The 13,222-nt window shown below is 38.7% G+C and overlaps 1 protein-coding gene across 2 annotated transcripts in view; it reads left to right on the top strand.

The window, feature by feature from the left end:
* Positions 1 to 13,222, top strand: part of exoc2 (exocyst complex component 2) — a 268,711-nt gene that overhangs the window by 115,289 nt on the left and 140,200 nt on the right. For both annotated transcript variants that reach the window (XM_078198474.1, XM_078198482.1), the window contains exon 7: positions 12,167 to 12,247. In XM_078198474.1, the coding sequence (XP_078054600.1) occupies positions 12,167 to 12,247 (81 nt within the window). The remainder of the gene's footprint in view (positions 1 to 12,166; positions 12,248 to 13,222) is intronic.

The following is a 13,222-nucleotide window of genomic DNA, read 5'->3' as shown; positions in this document are numbered from 1 at the left end:
ATAACAAATCTGCTCAGCTTTCAAATGCATTTGACATAAAGGCTCAAACTCTCCAACTTCCTAGATATCATTTGATTTATTCTTCTCACACGTATTATTATACAGTGAAAAGTATTGTTTCTTGTGCGCTTATACAGACAAAGCATACCGTAGAGAAGGAAACAAGTGAGTACAGAGTGTAGTATTACAGTCATAGCTGGGGTGTAGAGAAAGATTAACTTAATACAAGGTAGGTCCATTCAAAAATCTGACGGCAGCAGGAAAGAAGCTGTTCTTAAGTCAGTTGGTACGTATCCTCAGACTTTTGTATCTTTTTCCCAACGGAAGAAGGTGGAAGAGAGTATGTCCAGGGTGCGTGGGGTCCTTGTTTATGCTGGCCGCTTTTCTGAGGCAGCGGGAAGTGTACAAGAGTCAATGGATGGGAGACTAGTTTGCATGATGGACTGGGTTCGTTCACAACCCTTTGTAATTTCTTGCGGTCTTGTACAGAGTAGGAGCCATGCCAAGCTGTGATATAACCAGAAAGAATGCTTTCTATGGTGCATCTGTAAAAGTTGACGAGAGTTGTAGCGGACATGCCAAATTTCCTTAGCCTCCTGAGAAAATAGAGGTATTGGTGGGCTTGCTTAACTATAATGTCGGCATAGGGGGACCAGGACAAGTTGTTGGTGATCTGGACATCTAGAAAGCATGAAGCTCTCGACTATTTCCACTTTGTCCACATTGATATAGAAAGGGGCATGTCCTCCACTACGCTTCCTAAAGTCGATGACTATCTCCTTTGTTCTGTTGACATTGAGGGAGAGATTATTGTCGTCGGACCAATTCACCAGATTCTCTACCTCTTTCCTGTACTCCATCTCATCATTGTTTGAGATCCGACCCACTATGGTGGTGTCCTCAGCAAACTTGAAAATTGAGTTGGAGGGGAATTTGGCCACACAGTCATAGGTGTATAAGGAGTATAGTAAGGGGCTGAGGACACTGCCTTGTGGGGCACTGGTGTTGAGGATAATCATGGAGGAGGTGTCGTTGCCTATCCTTACTGATTGTGGTCTGAGGGTTAGGAAGTCTAGGAGGTGCCGAGGCCCAGTTCATGGAGTTTGGAAATGAGTTTTATAAGAATAATGGTGTTGAAGGCTGAGCTGCTGTCAATAAATAGGAGGCTGACATAAACAAGTAAGAATTTTAATAGTCAATGAGGATTAATCATCGAATCCCGACAGTGCAGAAAGAGGTCATTTGGCCATCGCCCTGCACTGGCAACAATCCCACCCAGATCCTAATTCCCGTAACCCCATGTATTTACCCTACTATTCCCTCTGGCACGCAGGGGAAATTTAGCACGGCCAATCAACCTAACCTGCACATCTTTGGACTGTGGGAGGAAACCAGAGCACCCGGAGGAAACCCTCGCAGACACTGGGAGAACGTGCAAACTCCAGACAGACCGTCATCCAAGGCCACATTTGAACCCTGGCGCTGTGAGGCAGCAGTGCTGACCACTGTGTCACTCATTCCGAGTGTTAATTTTACTTCAAAGCCTGTGCATTATGTATCTCAGGAACTTTCAGCATAGCGAACCAAGCATTTATTCTGGGCGAATCTTGGGCTGGGAATTATTATAAAAAAACTGTGGATGAGTTGACTTAATTGTACTTATGTTGTTTTTAATCTTAGTCCAGAACAACTGTGCATTGTGACCAAGATTACATAGTGTAAGCAAATTAAAGGTTATAAGTGTAACATTGTTCAAATAAACCAAGTTAAATTGACTTTCCAAGTGTTGGATACTCAACCCATTCTGGAGTAGCTCCCACTTCCATTAGCACAGATGATGCAGCTTTATCTCAGACTATACTTTGAGCAAATTAGAAACTTTTATTTAAGCTTCTTTAGCTTTTTGTAGGATGGGATAATTCTGCCAGGAAGACATTCCAAACTTTTTCCTCATTTAAAATCAATGCTGCTTTGAACTAGAGCAGTTTATGAGAGTATGTCACCCTTGGCTTCACCCATTGCAAGACACAGAAACTTAAGACTTTTGGAAGCCTTACAGCTGTTGTCTGAGCCAAAATAAACAGGCTGCCAGGATAAATGGCAGCAGAGATCATGCTTTACCCGGCCTGGTCAGCTGTAGTATTTCCAGTGAAGACTGAAGTTGCAGACCACAAGATTCCTGATGAATGGTTTCAGACCACCTTTCCCTGAAGAAATAAAGAGCAGGCTTACACCTAATGGAATTTAATTTGAATTTAGTAATAAAGCTTTTCTTTGTGCTCAGCTTTTGAATGAATTTGACATAAAAGCACAAACTCTCCAGCTTCAGTACATTTTCCAAAAATGAACTGTTACAGATTTGACATTTCCTGAGGGCGCTGGCAGCAGAACCGCATAGATGTGTTAAAAGATGATGTACAAGTCAATTTAGGAAAGAGTCAATTTGACATTCTTGAGGTTTCATATATTAATTTAATATACAGACGCAAAACTAATTTGTGAGCATCTGCTCCCTAATCATACGTTTCAGAATTTAAATTAAAAGATTTTTAATGCAAAGAAGGACATCGATATTTCTAAAACTTAAAAGCATCAGAGAGAATCTTAGAAATAAGGTAACTCGAGCTTAGGAGGTTTTAGGCATTGAGGTGATTTCTAGAAGAAAAAGGAAGTCGTGTCAGTGCATCTTGCTGTCAGTTAGTTTGGTTGACAGCTTGATAGTATTTTTACCAACTCGGGCTTGTTGTTGCAGACACTGCACAAAAGGAAGTGAGCTTCATCTCCACAGCCAAACTGTAAAAAGTCAAAGATGAGTCACAGTCACCTTAAACTGACCCATTGTTCTCGGGAATTGCAAATGGCAGTAAAAGTCAATAATTTTGACAACTTAAAAAAAACACATTTTTGGCTAATAACATTGCCTTGGCGCATTGTTACATGTCGCAAGTAGTGTGATAATGTACACACCAGGAGTTAATATGCGACTTTTGCATGAATAGTCTTAGTCTTAGGATAAGGGGTAGCAAATTTAAAACAGAGTTGAGGAGAAACTACTTCTCCCAAAGGGTTGTGAATCTGTGGAATTCACTACCCCAAAGTGTGGTGGATGTTGGAACAGTGAGTAAATTTAAGGAGGAGTTAGACAGATTTTTAATTGGTAATGGGTTGAAAGGTTATGGGGAGAAGGCAGGGAAATGGGGATGAGGAGCATATCAGCCATGATCGAATGGTGGAGCGGACTCGATGGGCAGAATGGCCTAATTCTGCTCCCATATTTTATGAACCTATGAATATTTTGCAGGAACATTTTAAAACACTAATTTAATTTTATTCTCTTTATTTGTCTGCCTGATTGATTAGAACTGTCACTGAGAGAAGAGGTGCATAGTCTGTCTGCTCCTGGGCCATTAGCAAAACCCCATTTTTTTGCTGACCTTGTCACTCTCCCTCCTGCTTCCCACTTCAAGGAGGTGGCAGTGTCTCTCCCAGAATAATTCTCAACTGATGCTCCCCCTCTTCTGCTGAGAAATATGGCTTAAATCAGGATCTCAATAAGTAAAGCAGAGCCAGCATGTTGCCAGTATTGTTTCAAAGTGCTGCGTGCATCTTGTGCTTTTGCTTTAACTTGCCAAAGAGTGCAACTATACAGTGTGAGTAATTACTTGAGAACTATTCGATCGCATACTTTAGAATCCAAATTAGTCAAATTGACCTTGTGGTATTTTAGTACGGTCAGAAAGTTGCATGGAATTAGGTGATCATGATTCTTCTCAAAAAAATAATGAAAATATATTAACAGGGCGGCACGGTAGCACAGTGGTTAGCACTGCTGCTTCACAGCTCCAGGGACCTGGGTTCGATTCCCGGCTTGGGTCACTGTGTGGAGTTTGCACATTCTCCTCGTGTCTGCGTGGGTTTCCTCCGAGTGCTCCGGTTTCCTCCCACAGTCCAAAGATGTACGGGTTAGGTTGATTGGCCATGCTAAAATTGCCCCTTAGTGTCCTGGGATGCGTAGATTAGAGGGATTAGCGGGTAAAATATGTAGGGATATGGGGGTAGGGCCTGGGTGGGATTGTGGTCGGTGCAGACTTGATGGTCCGAATGGCCTCTTTCTGTACTGTAGGGTTTCTATGATTTCTAAAATAGTCTCCACTCGACTTGCTTTGTTCAGTAAGTCCAGATAGAGAAAAGGTACTCAAATAATGTATTCAGGTCTGTCTGTCCGCCTGGCTGCCATTGATCTGAGTGGAGATCGGCATTCTTTGTACTGGAATTGTATCCAACACTCAAATGTAACTGTAAAGTTAATTACTGGCTGGGAATTGGTTATAATGAATGATGTGTACTAAATTCAAATCAGTTCTTTGCCTGTATGTTTGTTTTTGGACTGTACCAGTAACTGGTTCCTTTATGGAATACTTCAGAAATGAATTTCATTGAATTGAAAACATTAGGGCAATAGGTGACAAAGATTTCTTTGTAGCGCATCCACTCCACATTGACTTCCTTTGTCAATTGACCTCGTAATATACTTTTTTGTCTCAGTCTAAGTATTTGCTACAAATGTTTAGTTGGATTTGAGAAAGTGAGAACGGAGAAGGGAGCAGGCTTGTAAACAATGAGAAAAATGAGCCTGGCTTAGCTGCAAGTAATTTAATGCACCCAGGCCAGTAGAATGTGCACAGGAATCCATTTATTGTAAATGTAAACAAAATATCCAGAGCACACATTGGGGTCCAAAATGTTCCTCTGTTTTAATCCCAAAATTAGAGTTTCCTTTTAATTTTACCCTGGTTCTGAAATTATGCTGAAAATAGAAATCAGATGAAATGCTAGCATCTTGTGTAATCACTTTCTTGACAGCTAAGAGCATGGGCCAGTTGATAATCATGGATATCTGTTATATTTTGAGAAGATTAGATGAATTGGAAATAGGATATTATAGTGTAGTTTGAGGCAAAATTCCAAGAATAGTCGTGCAGATATTATGCATTAGTCAATGAATTGTGCTTGCCGCCATCTTTCTATATAGTTTTCTTTTGCTAAAGATATTTGAGCAAAATGGAGTTTTGGCCAGAATTCTCTGGTCTCATACCACTGCTGCCAGCAAGAATGGAGACTTTGGCACTTAGCCATTCACTGCAGCAGGATGGGAGAATCCCAGACGTGGACGAGGTTGGAGAATTCCGGCCTTTGTCTTTTCAGTGGTTCTGATTTGTTTTCTTGAAGACTTAGAAAAATCTATTTGTAAACCTCTGGCTACACAAATCTATCACAGATTAGACGGTCTGTAAATTATTTATTGAATTTAGAATGCAATTTAAGAACTGATTATGATTTAGTTTAGTATACTATGTGTGAATCTGCACTAAAGATGTGCTATTGGTTTATAAATAGAAAATAATACATACTGCTGATCTAACTAATTAGACATAATTAGAATCCAAATGTCATGAAGTTCAAATGTGAAATTTGGGTGGTTAATATAAATTTTACCTGAACCCTGTGATTAGGTTACACTTAATCATGCCACTCCCCCTTGCATTCATAACAACTTGCTACGTAACTTAACATTTATAGAACAGTACTCCCTTTTTCTGTTCATTTTAGATGTTAACAATGGACAGTCTTTAAATTTGTTTCATATATTTGGTTATGAGATGTTTACATATGAATGTTAATGCATGTGACTTTGCTGCAGATTTATTGGGAAATAGCCTAGGTTTACTGGGAAATACAATCTTATAAAAATAATTGCTTTGAAGGTTATATAGTTTTCAATGTCCATTTTAATAGAAATTCATTTTTATACATACCTAGCTAGTGATGCATTTTAGCACTAAGATTCTTGGCTTAAGTGACATTCACATTATCTTTTGCAGCAAGAACAGTTGTGTAATGATAGGCATGTCTAAGATCATGGACATTCTTTTGGATGGATTAGTTTTGTTTCTTTTCAGTGCTTTCAGAAATCTTGTTGGATTAACTATTTGGGACTGTGCTGGTCCCATTAACTTGGCAAGAATGAGCAGGAGAAAATTGAGCTTTTAGGTCTTGGAAGAGGATGGAATTAGCACTGATTTCATCCTTGTCAAAATAATGGAAATAACACAGTTTCAAAGAAAAGCTGAGTTATATGTAAAAGGTCACTAGAATAATTAGACAGTCTGCTTTTGGAAAACCTAGAGTAGCTCTCATTACACTCGCCAATGTCACTTCTGCCTTTGCTGCAAATATTGTGTGTACCTGCCTATATTCATAAAATAATTATGAACAAGAAAATGCATTTTGGCCCATCTAAAATCAATCATCCAGAAAGATGTGAAAGTTCTCTTATTGCCAAATCAAGTTGTTTTCGAAATGTTTTGTGAGTTTTTAATCCCCATTATTCTATCAGGAAGCCTTATTCGGTACATTGATGACTCTTTGTGTAAGCTTTAAGAAGTCTCACAACACCAGTCCAGCAGTTTATTTGGAATCACGACTCACCTGATGAAGGAGCAGTGGTCCGAAAGCTCGTGATTTAACTTCAACCTGGTGTTGTGAGATGACTTACTGTGCCCATCCCAGTCCAATGCTGGCATCTCCACATCTTTGTATGAGGACTAATCATCTGATGTCGGTCCTAAATTTAGCTTCTAGGCTTTTGAACTCTATTTCAATCGTGCAATTTAATTTAAAGTAATATTCAACATTTACCTTTTCCATGCCCTTCAGACGTCCTATTCCAAGGTCTAAAAGTTCCAATTTTGGCAGTCTTTCCTCGCAATTAAAAACTTTGACTACAAGGACCAATCTTGTGGTTTTTCTCTCTGTTCAGCTCTTGAATAATTCCTTTGGATCTCAACAGCCAGAACCAGAAAAATTAATCAGGTGCAGTTTTACAAGACCATTACAGTTTGACCAAAACGTCATCTGACTCACATCCAAATTGTTTGGTCATGTTATTCAATATACTATTAACTTTTGATTGCTGTTCTGTATTCATTGGACATGGGGATTGTCGAGTCTATTAAGATTCCTAATCTCTCAATTTTAATTGTTTCAACATTTGGCTTGAAATGCGAATGTCACTTAATTTTCCTTCCTACATGTATTTTGCACTTATCTGCATTCACTTCAATTTCCATTGTTCTGCCTGCAGACATGTTTTGTGCCTCTCACTCTAACTTCTGAGCTGCCTTTAGCGTTTCTGAACATTTCTATAGTAGAGGAACTCCACTGTGTATTTTGTCCAATTAAAATTTTTGCACTTATTCCTCATCAACTGTCCAAACCTCCAGTTTATATGGCATGCCAGAAGAGGGAAAGATAGATACCCTGTTTAAGTGGATAGAAGAAAAGATCCAGTTGGGGAAGGAGGGGCAGAGTGTATGTTGTTGAGTGGGGAGCAGTATGCTAGAAAGAGGGAAATAAACAATGTTATGGAGGAGATCTCCGATCCTGCTGGAACAGTAGGTTCCACAGTATAGCAAAAAACATATCCTCTGACTCATGATGAGAAATGCCATGAGAAGTCCATTTATGTTTCGGTGAGGTTGTGTCATTTACTGGTTGCCTACTAAAACTGCTTGTGACAGAGGCAGTTAAAAGTGGCATTAAAAAAAAAGCCCGTTTACAGAATTAGCAATGCGCATAAGAATGCAGCCTAAGTGTTCATAAATTTATGAGCATACAGCCACTTGCAGTGAAATAAATCAAATTTGAATGGAACAAATCATGCATGTTTGAAATGACGCAAGGAGAGGGAAGATCCCAAATAGAAATTGAATGGAAACATGTGACAATTCAATTTCTAAATTTAATTGCAGCTGCTTTGTATTTTTCAACGGTATAAGAATGGTTGTAAAAAAGCTTAAAAGCATAGTTGGAGGTCTCTGCCTCTCTTTTCATGATGTAGTTTGTCTGTTAAAGGCTGACAGTTATATAAATTAGACATAAAATGTTTTGAGAATACTGTGTCAGTAGTGAGGGAGGGAAAAGGGCCTCAGGCTGCACATATAAACGTGCATCATGTTAATTCTGGGCGAGCTAAACAGGTCAGCAACAGTTATTGCGCAACTGGCTGAAAGAGTCCTCAACAACTACCAGAAATGTCATAGTTGTAATTTTATGACCTAATTTCTTTAAAATGCTCTTCCAATGTTAAAGCATTATGAAGCACAAAATGTTGTTCTGGTTACTGGAATCCTGGTAGATTTAATTACAAATGCAGACGGTAACACGGCACACAATCAAAATAAAATCTCATGTAAGAAATAGTTTATAAAAGCTTTTAGTTAGGTACATAGTGCAATCAATATGTATTTCTTCCTTCCTGGATTTGGCAGATATAGAAATTAAGAAAAGATAGGGCAGGAAAAGCATTATAATAATCGATTTAATGTACTGAGTGCCGAAAACAAAAGTTTTCAGACTGAAATTTCTGCTCTTAACTGCATTTGCTTCATGTAAATTCATGTTTTAACTACATTTACTATTTAATTTGAGGGAGAACAAGCCTACAATTTCACACTAAAGTCTGCAAATTATCAAGTTTTTGTAGGTGTAGAAAATGCAGTTTTTCAAAATGCAACATGATTTGATTAGCACAGGGATCATTTTTGCTGGAAATGTTTGGGTTTTATTAATCCAGATCAGGGAGATTGGATATTAGACTTTTTTTGGTTTTGGTTTGATGACTCAAAGAACATTTAATATGCATCATTTCAACCAAGCTTTAAGTGTGCGTGACTCTGCAACACAAAATGAACGAAGCATAATTCATAAAGAGTATAAAAATAAAGCACTTAACAGAGTAATGAACCACCAGTTTGGGTAAAAGTACTTGTGTCTTATTTTGTTGCCCTTTTATAAGGGACTAATCTTGAATGCCATGGTACGGATCAAGTATCAGGATTGTCACATTAAAAGTTTTTTTAAAAGTCTGGATAGGAGGTCAGTCTGCTGGTGGTGCGTTGAGGTTGAGAGGACTGATGTTTTGCATACTTGGCAGAGCGTGATTTTTTTTTTTCAAAATGAAGCTGATATTACAGAATTTTGTACAAACCAGTTTTCATGGTCTGTTTCTTGTTTATAGCTACTGTAGTGACTTTGCTACTTGTCTGTGACATTTTATAACTATGCCATTACGTATGAGTTCCCATAATTTTGACAGCCATATAAAAGAAACTGTACTTCAAAATTAGTTCATTATAGGAATTGCTTTTCTACATTTCAAAGTGATAAAATGTGGTACAAATGCAAATGTTATTTCACAGAATTTTTGTTTAAGTTATAGCTCAAGAAAGAAAGAATTGCCTATTCTGGGAGAGTGTACAAGATTCATTTAGTGTCTGCAAATCTCATTAAAACATAAAGGCTATTCAGTTAATTTCTTGTAGTGTTTAACAATAGTTCTTTCTAGTCCTGCTTAAAAAGAAATACGGATGAGGAGCTTTGTAACCCAAATAATTGTTTTCTTCAAGAAGACAGTTGTTTTCCGTATCAAAAATGTTCTACTAAGAAAGTAGGGGATTGAACTTTAGCAATTATCCGAAGTAGTTGCTTTTGAATTAGAGATCAAGTTAAGTGCAATAGGGAGGTGGCTGCAACTACGATGCAAAGGAAGGGGAATATGGGGGAAAGTAAAGGGAGGCCAGAGAACCTGGTGGCTCGCCCTCACAGCAGGCAGGGGAGGTGTCGGGGAAATACTGTGACCACATCAGATGCTATCACTATGTTCAACTGAGAGACCCACACAAATCAAATTTTGAAACGCAATATACATATTAGGTGACAAATATGTCATTTAGAAAATATTAATTTAAATCTGAGCCCAGATAGATTAATTTAACTCTGAGAACACATGGATTAAAATTATTGCTGATGAACGCATATCTTGATCTTGAGATAGTAAACTGCATAGTCTTCATTCTGCATTTGACACATTAGCCTTTTAAAATGGGCTATGGGGATGAACACCCACATGAAAATATTATGATGCAGTTAAGGAGTGAAGCATGTAATTTAGTACTCTTGCTTTATTTAAAGTGCCGCGACTTTTGCCGTTGTGCTGGTTTGTTTTCCACAACTAAAGGCTACTTCGGTAACCAGAAAGGCTCCAGATAGTTATTGCTTTAGCAGTTTTGCTCCAGCCAGTACCAATATCTCTGAGCTCAAGAGTTTGTGTTTGAATTTACTATTGAGGTACTAGATTGTTAGTTACACATTTGGAGCAGTCAGGTATAATTTACTCTTGACCGACACAAAACACAGTGGTTGCTGATAAAAATTGATTTATTTTTAATTGTTCTGCATTGATTCATTCTGGGAAATAAAAAGTCAAATATTTTTTTCTTTTGCATTATTGCTCTGAAAAATGAAGTCTTGTTCTATTTATTTTGAGGCTTGTCATCATAATACCAACTATGGTCAACATTTTGGACTCCTGAGAAACGTTAACAGGAAACATAATGGGGATGATTCTCCCAAAAAAACTTCGAAGCGTTGAATTCGCAGGACAACTGGAGTAATTCTCGCTATTTTTTTCAGTGGGAGTTCAGACTAAAATCTCCAGCCCACCCCCAACTCCCGACAGACACCGCCCACCCCGATTGCTGGCATCCCTCCAGCCCCAAACGGATCCCAATGGAGAGTGGCAGCGGGGCCCCCACTCCCACCGATCTCCCCTTCGGCATTGCCCCCATGCCCAGTGGGCACTTTGCCCTTGGGCAGTGCCAGGGGCCACAGGATGTCACTGCCAGGGTGCCCATGCCCAGGGGGCACCTCCTCCCCCACCGCCCGACCTCCTGGGGGCCCCGGGTGCCCCCCACTTCACTCCAGCGGGACCATCCCAATAGTTCCTCAAAAGTGGGGATCTACAATAATCCCCGCTGGAGTGAAACACTTTGGTGGGATGGGAGATGCCAGCAGGCCTGGAGAATTCAGCCCCGGGCCCGCTAATAGCGTTTAAATAGAATGTAAAATACTATTTAAATGCCAGCCTCGCCTCCCAGCTGATTTCCGGCGCTGCGCAGATGCTGCCAGAAATCTGGGCCTGAGAGACGCCAGCACGGCGCAAGCGCTCGCTGGAATCCCGCGAATCAGCCGACGCACGATTCTCCCGGTGGGATGGGAGAATCGCCCTCAATATCTTAAACAGGCCGAGTTGGTTAACAGTCTTTAATGATGTCTGACCTAGCCTATTTCTGTAGAATGCTTGGGCATGAAAGGTCTTGCACAAAAACTGGATAAAAGCAAACAAACTTGAATGGGTGTGAACCTGGTTGCTATGGCATGGTAAGAGAGCATGTGCTGGGTATCTGCAAAACCCTGACATTTCCATGTGGGCATGCAACATGCAGCTTTCCTCGAACCTGTCAAACAGCTGGGTGCTGTCACTCTGCTTTTGGGATACTTGTTACTTAATGCCTGAAAAAAAATGCTTCAGGATAGCTAATTTATTTGTTGGGTTTGCGTCGATTCAGAATCTGTTAATTTTCAATATGCAGTTGTAATTTTTATGCTTTATTACTTTTATATTTTTTGAGATTCAGGTGAGCAAATTTTGAGTTTAATACTTTAAATTTGGTTTGCTCATAGTGATACTCCAAACTGACCTCGTACTGGAAAGTGTGATCATTGTTGTGTGGTTTAATATAGGAATATTAAGCTATGAAGTCAAGAAAATTGATAGGTTCTTATGCAACAAGAATGTATTTGAGTGAAGGTAGATGCTATAAATGTGGGAGACACGAGATCTACTTTACACAATAAAAATATTTTCTGAAGTTTCTCAGCCAATTTTCCACCAATATAATATGAATGATCTGAAACTGTTCAATTTATCATTGAGTTTGTTGAGTATTGCTAATTGTCAGTACTTAAAAGGTGCTTTAGATTTATTAATATTCTTTCACTCAAAAATTTAATCCGTATATTGGGCAGAATACTTCTGTAATAAAAGAAGGCTACATGTTAGATCAGTTATTTTACAGTTTGTGTAGTTATGTACCCTTAGTTTTGTTAGCTATCTGGAGGAAATTGGAAGTTATTTTTGTATTAGATCCAGGAACCTAAAGTGGTGAAAGTGGTTGTGGAAAAAAAAGTGGTGTTTAAAGTTATACATTTCTTTTAGCTTGGAATAAGTGATTGCCCATTGAGCTAACTGCATATTTTATTCCAGCAATTCATCAAAAACTGGAAGTGGATGGGACGGAAAAAGTGGAAGGATCCATGACGCAGAGATTGGAGAATGTACTCAACAGTAAGTTGTGCTTTTCCAGTGATACCTATGTATGGAAATAGTTATTCAGTACAACTGAATCACTGCTTAAAAGGCTTGTAAGCGGACAGTGATCTTGGTATTTTGAACTATATCCAAGTTACAATATGATAATGAACACTAATTGTGTTAGTGTGTATTTTTATCTTTGCAATGGGAAAAGCGTGCCTCAGGTTTAAGCTTGCAGCATCTATATTCCATTTAAAAAGATGGACAATGACTTGTCATTTCTGATATTGTATTTATACATCCAGGTGTGCACAGACTAATACTCTCCATACTGAACTCATACTGAAGTGCGATTGTTGTTGTAAGTTTAATATAAGAATATGAAGGTATGGAAACTGGAAAATTGACAGGCTTTATGAAGAATAATTTATTTCAGTGATGGTAGGTGCCTTAAATGTGGGGGACATGAGAGTCACTTTACACAATAAAAGTAGTTTTCCATCAGTATACAGTATGAATGACCTGGTTTACTGAAACTGTCCAGCATCAGCTACAAGTCTCTGATGTAAGTAAACTTGTAAATTTGCCATTGGAGCTGCTGAAACTGAAGAGTGTATGTGTATCTAATGTGGTGATTTTATGAGAAATTTGATATAGGGACTGTGTAACTGAAGCACAGTTGACACTAATACAATTCAATTAATTTTATCTTAAAAGCAAAAATTATTAAATAATCAACTTAATAACAGCCAAATTTTATAGTAAAATTGCACTTTTAATGGCCTCAATTTATTAGTCATACAGCATATGCTAAAAATTAAGTATGAAAATAATCTCTCACTCATAATTGTACAGCATACATTGTCAATAGCTTTTTCCATCTTGCATCATTGTTGTGAGAAAGATTTCTTTTTTGAAATTGTTCAGTATCATCCGGGTTAAGATGGAGCAAATCTGAAATGGAAATGCAGCAAGGTTTTAAGTAGGGACTGGTCACTGGGTTTTCTA

The sequence above is a fragment of the Mustelus asterias genome, chromosome 2 (genome assembly GCF_964213995.1).
Source record: "Mustelus asterias chromosome 2, sMusAst1.hap1.1, whole genome shotgun sequence".
Classification (NCBI taxonomy): Eukaryota; Metazoa; Chordata; class Chondrichthyes; order Carcharhiniformes; family Triakidae; genus Mustelus; species Mustelus asterias.
Note: the sequence above shows the minus strand (reverse complement) of the source record. Positions and strands in the feature narration are given on the sequence as shown.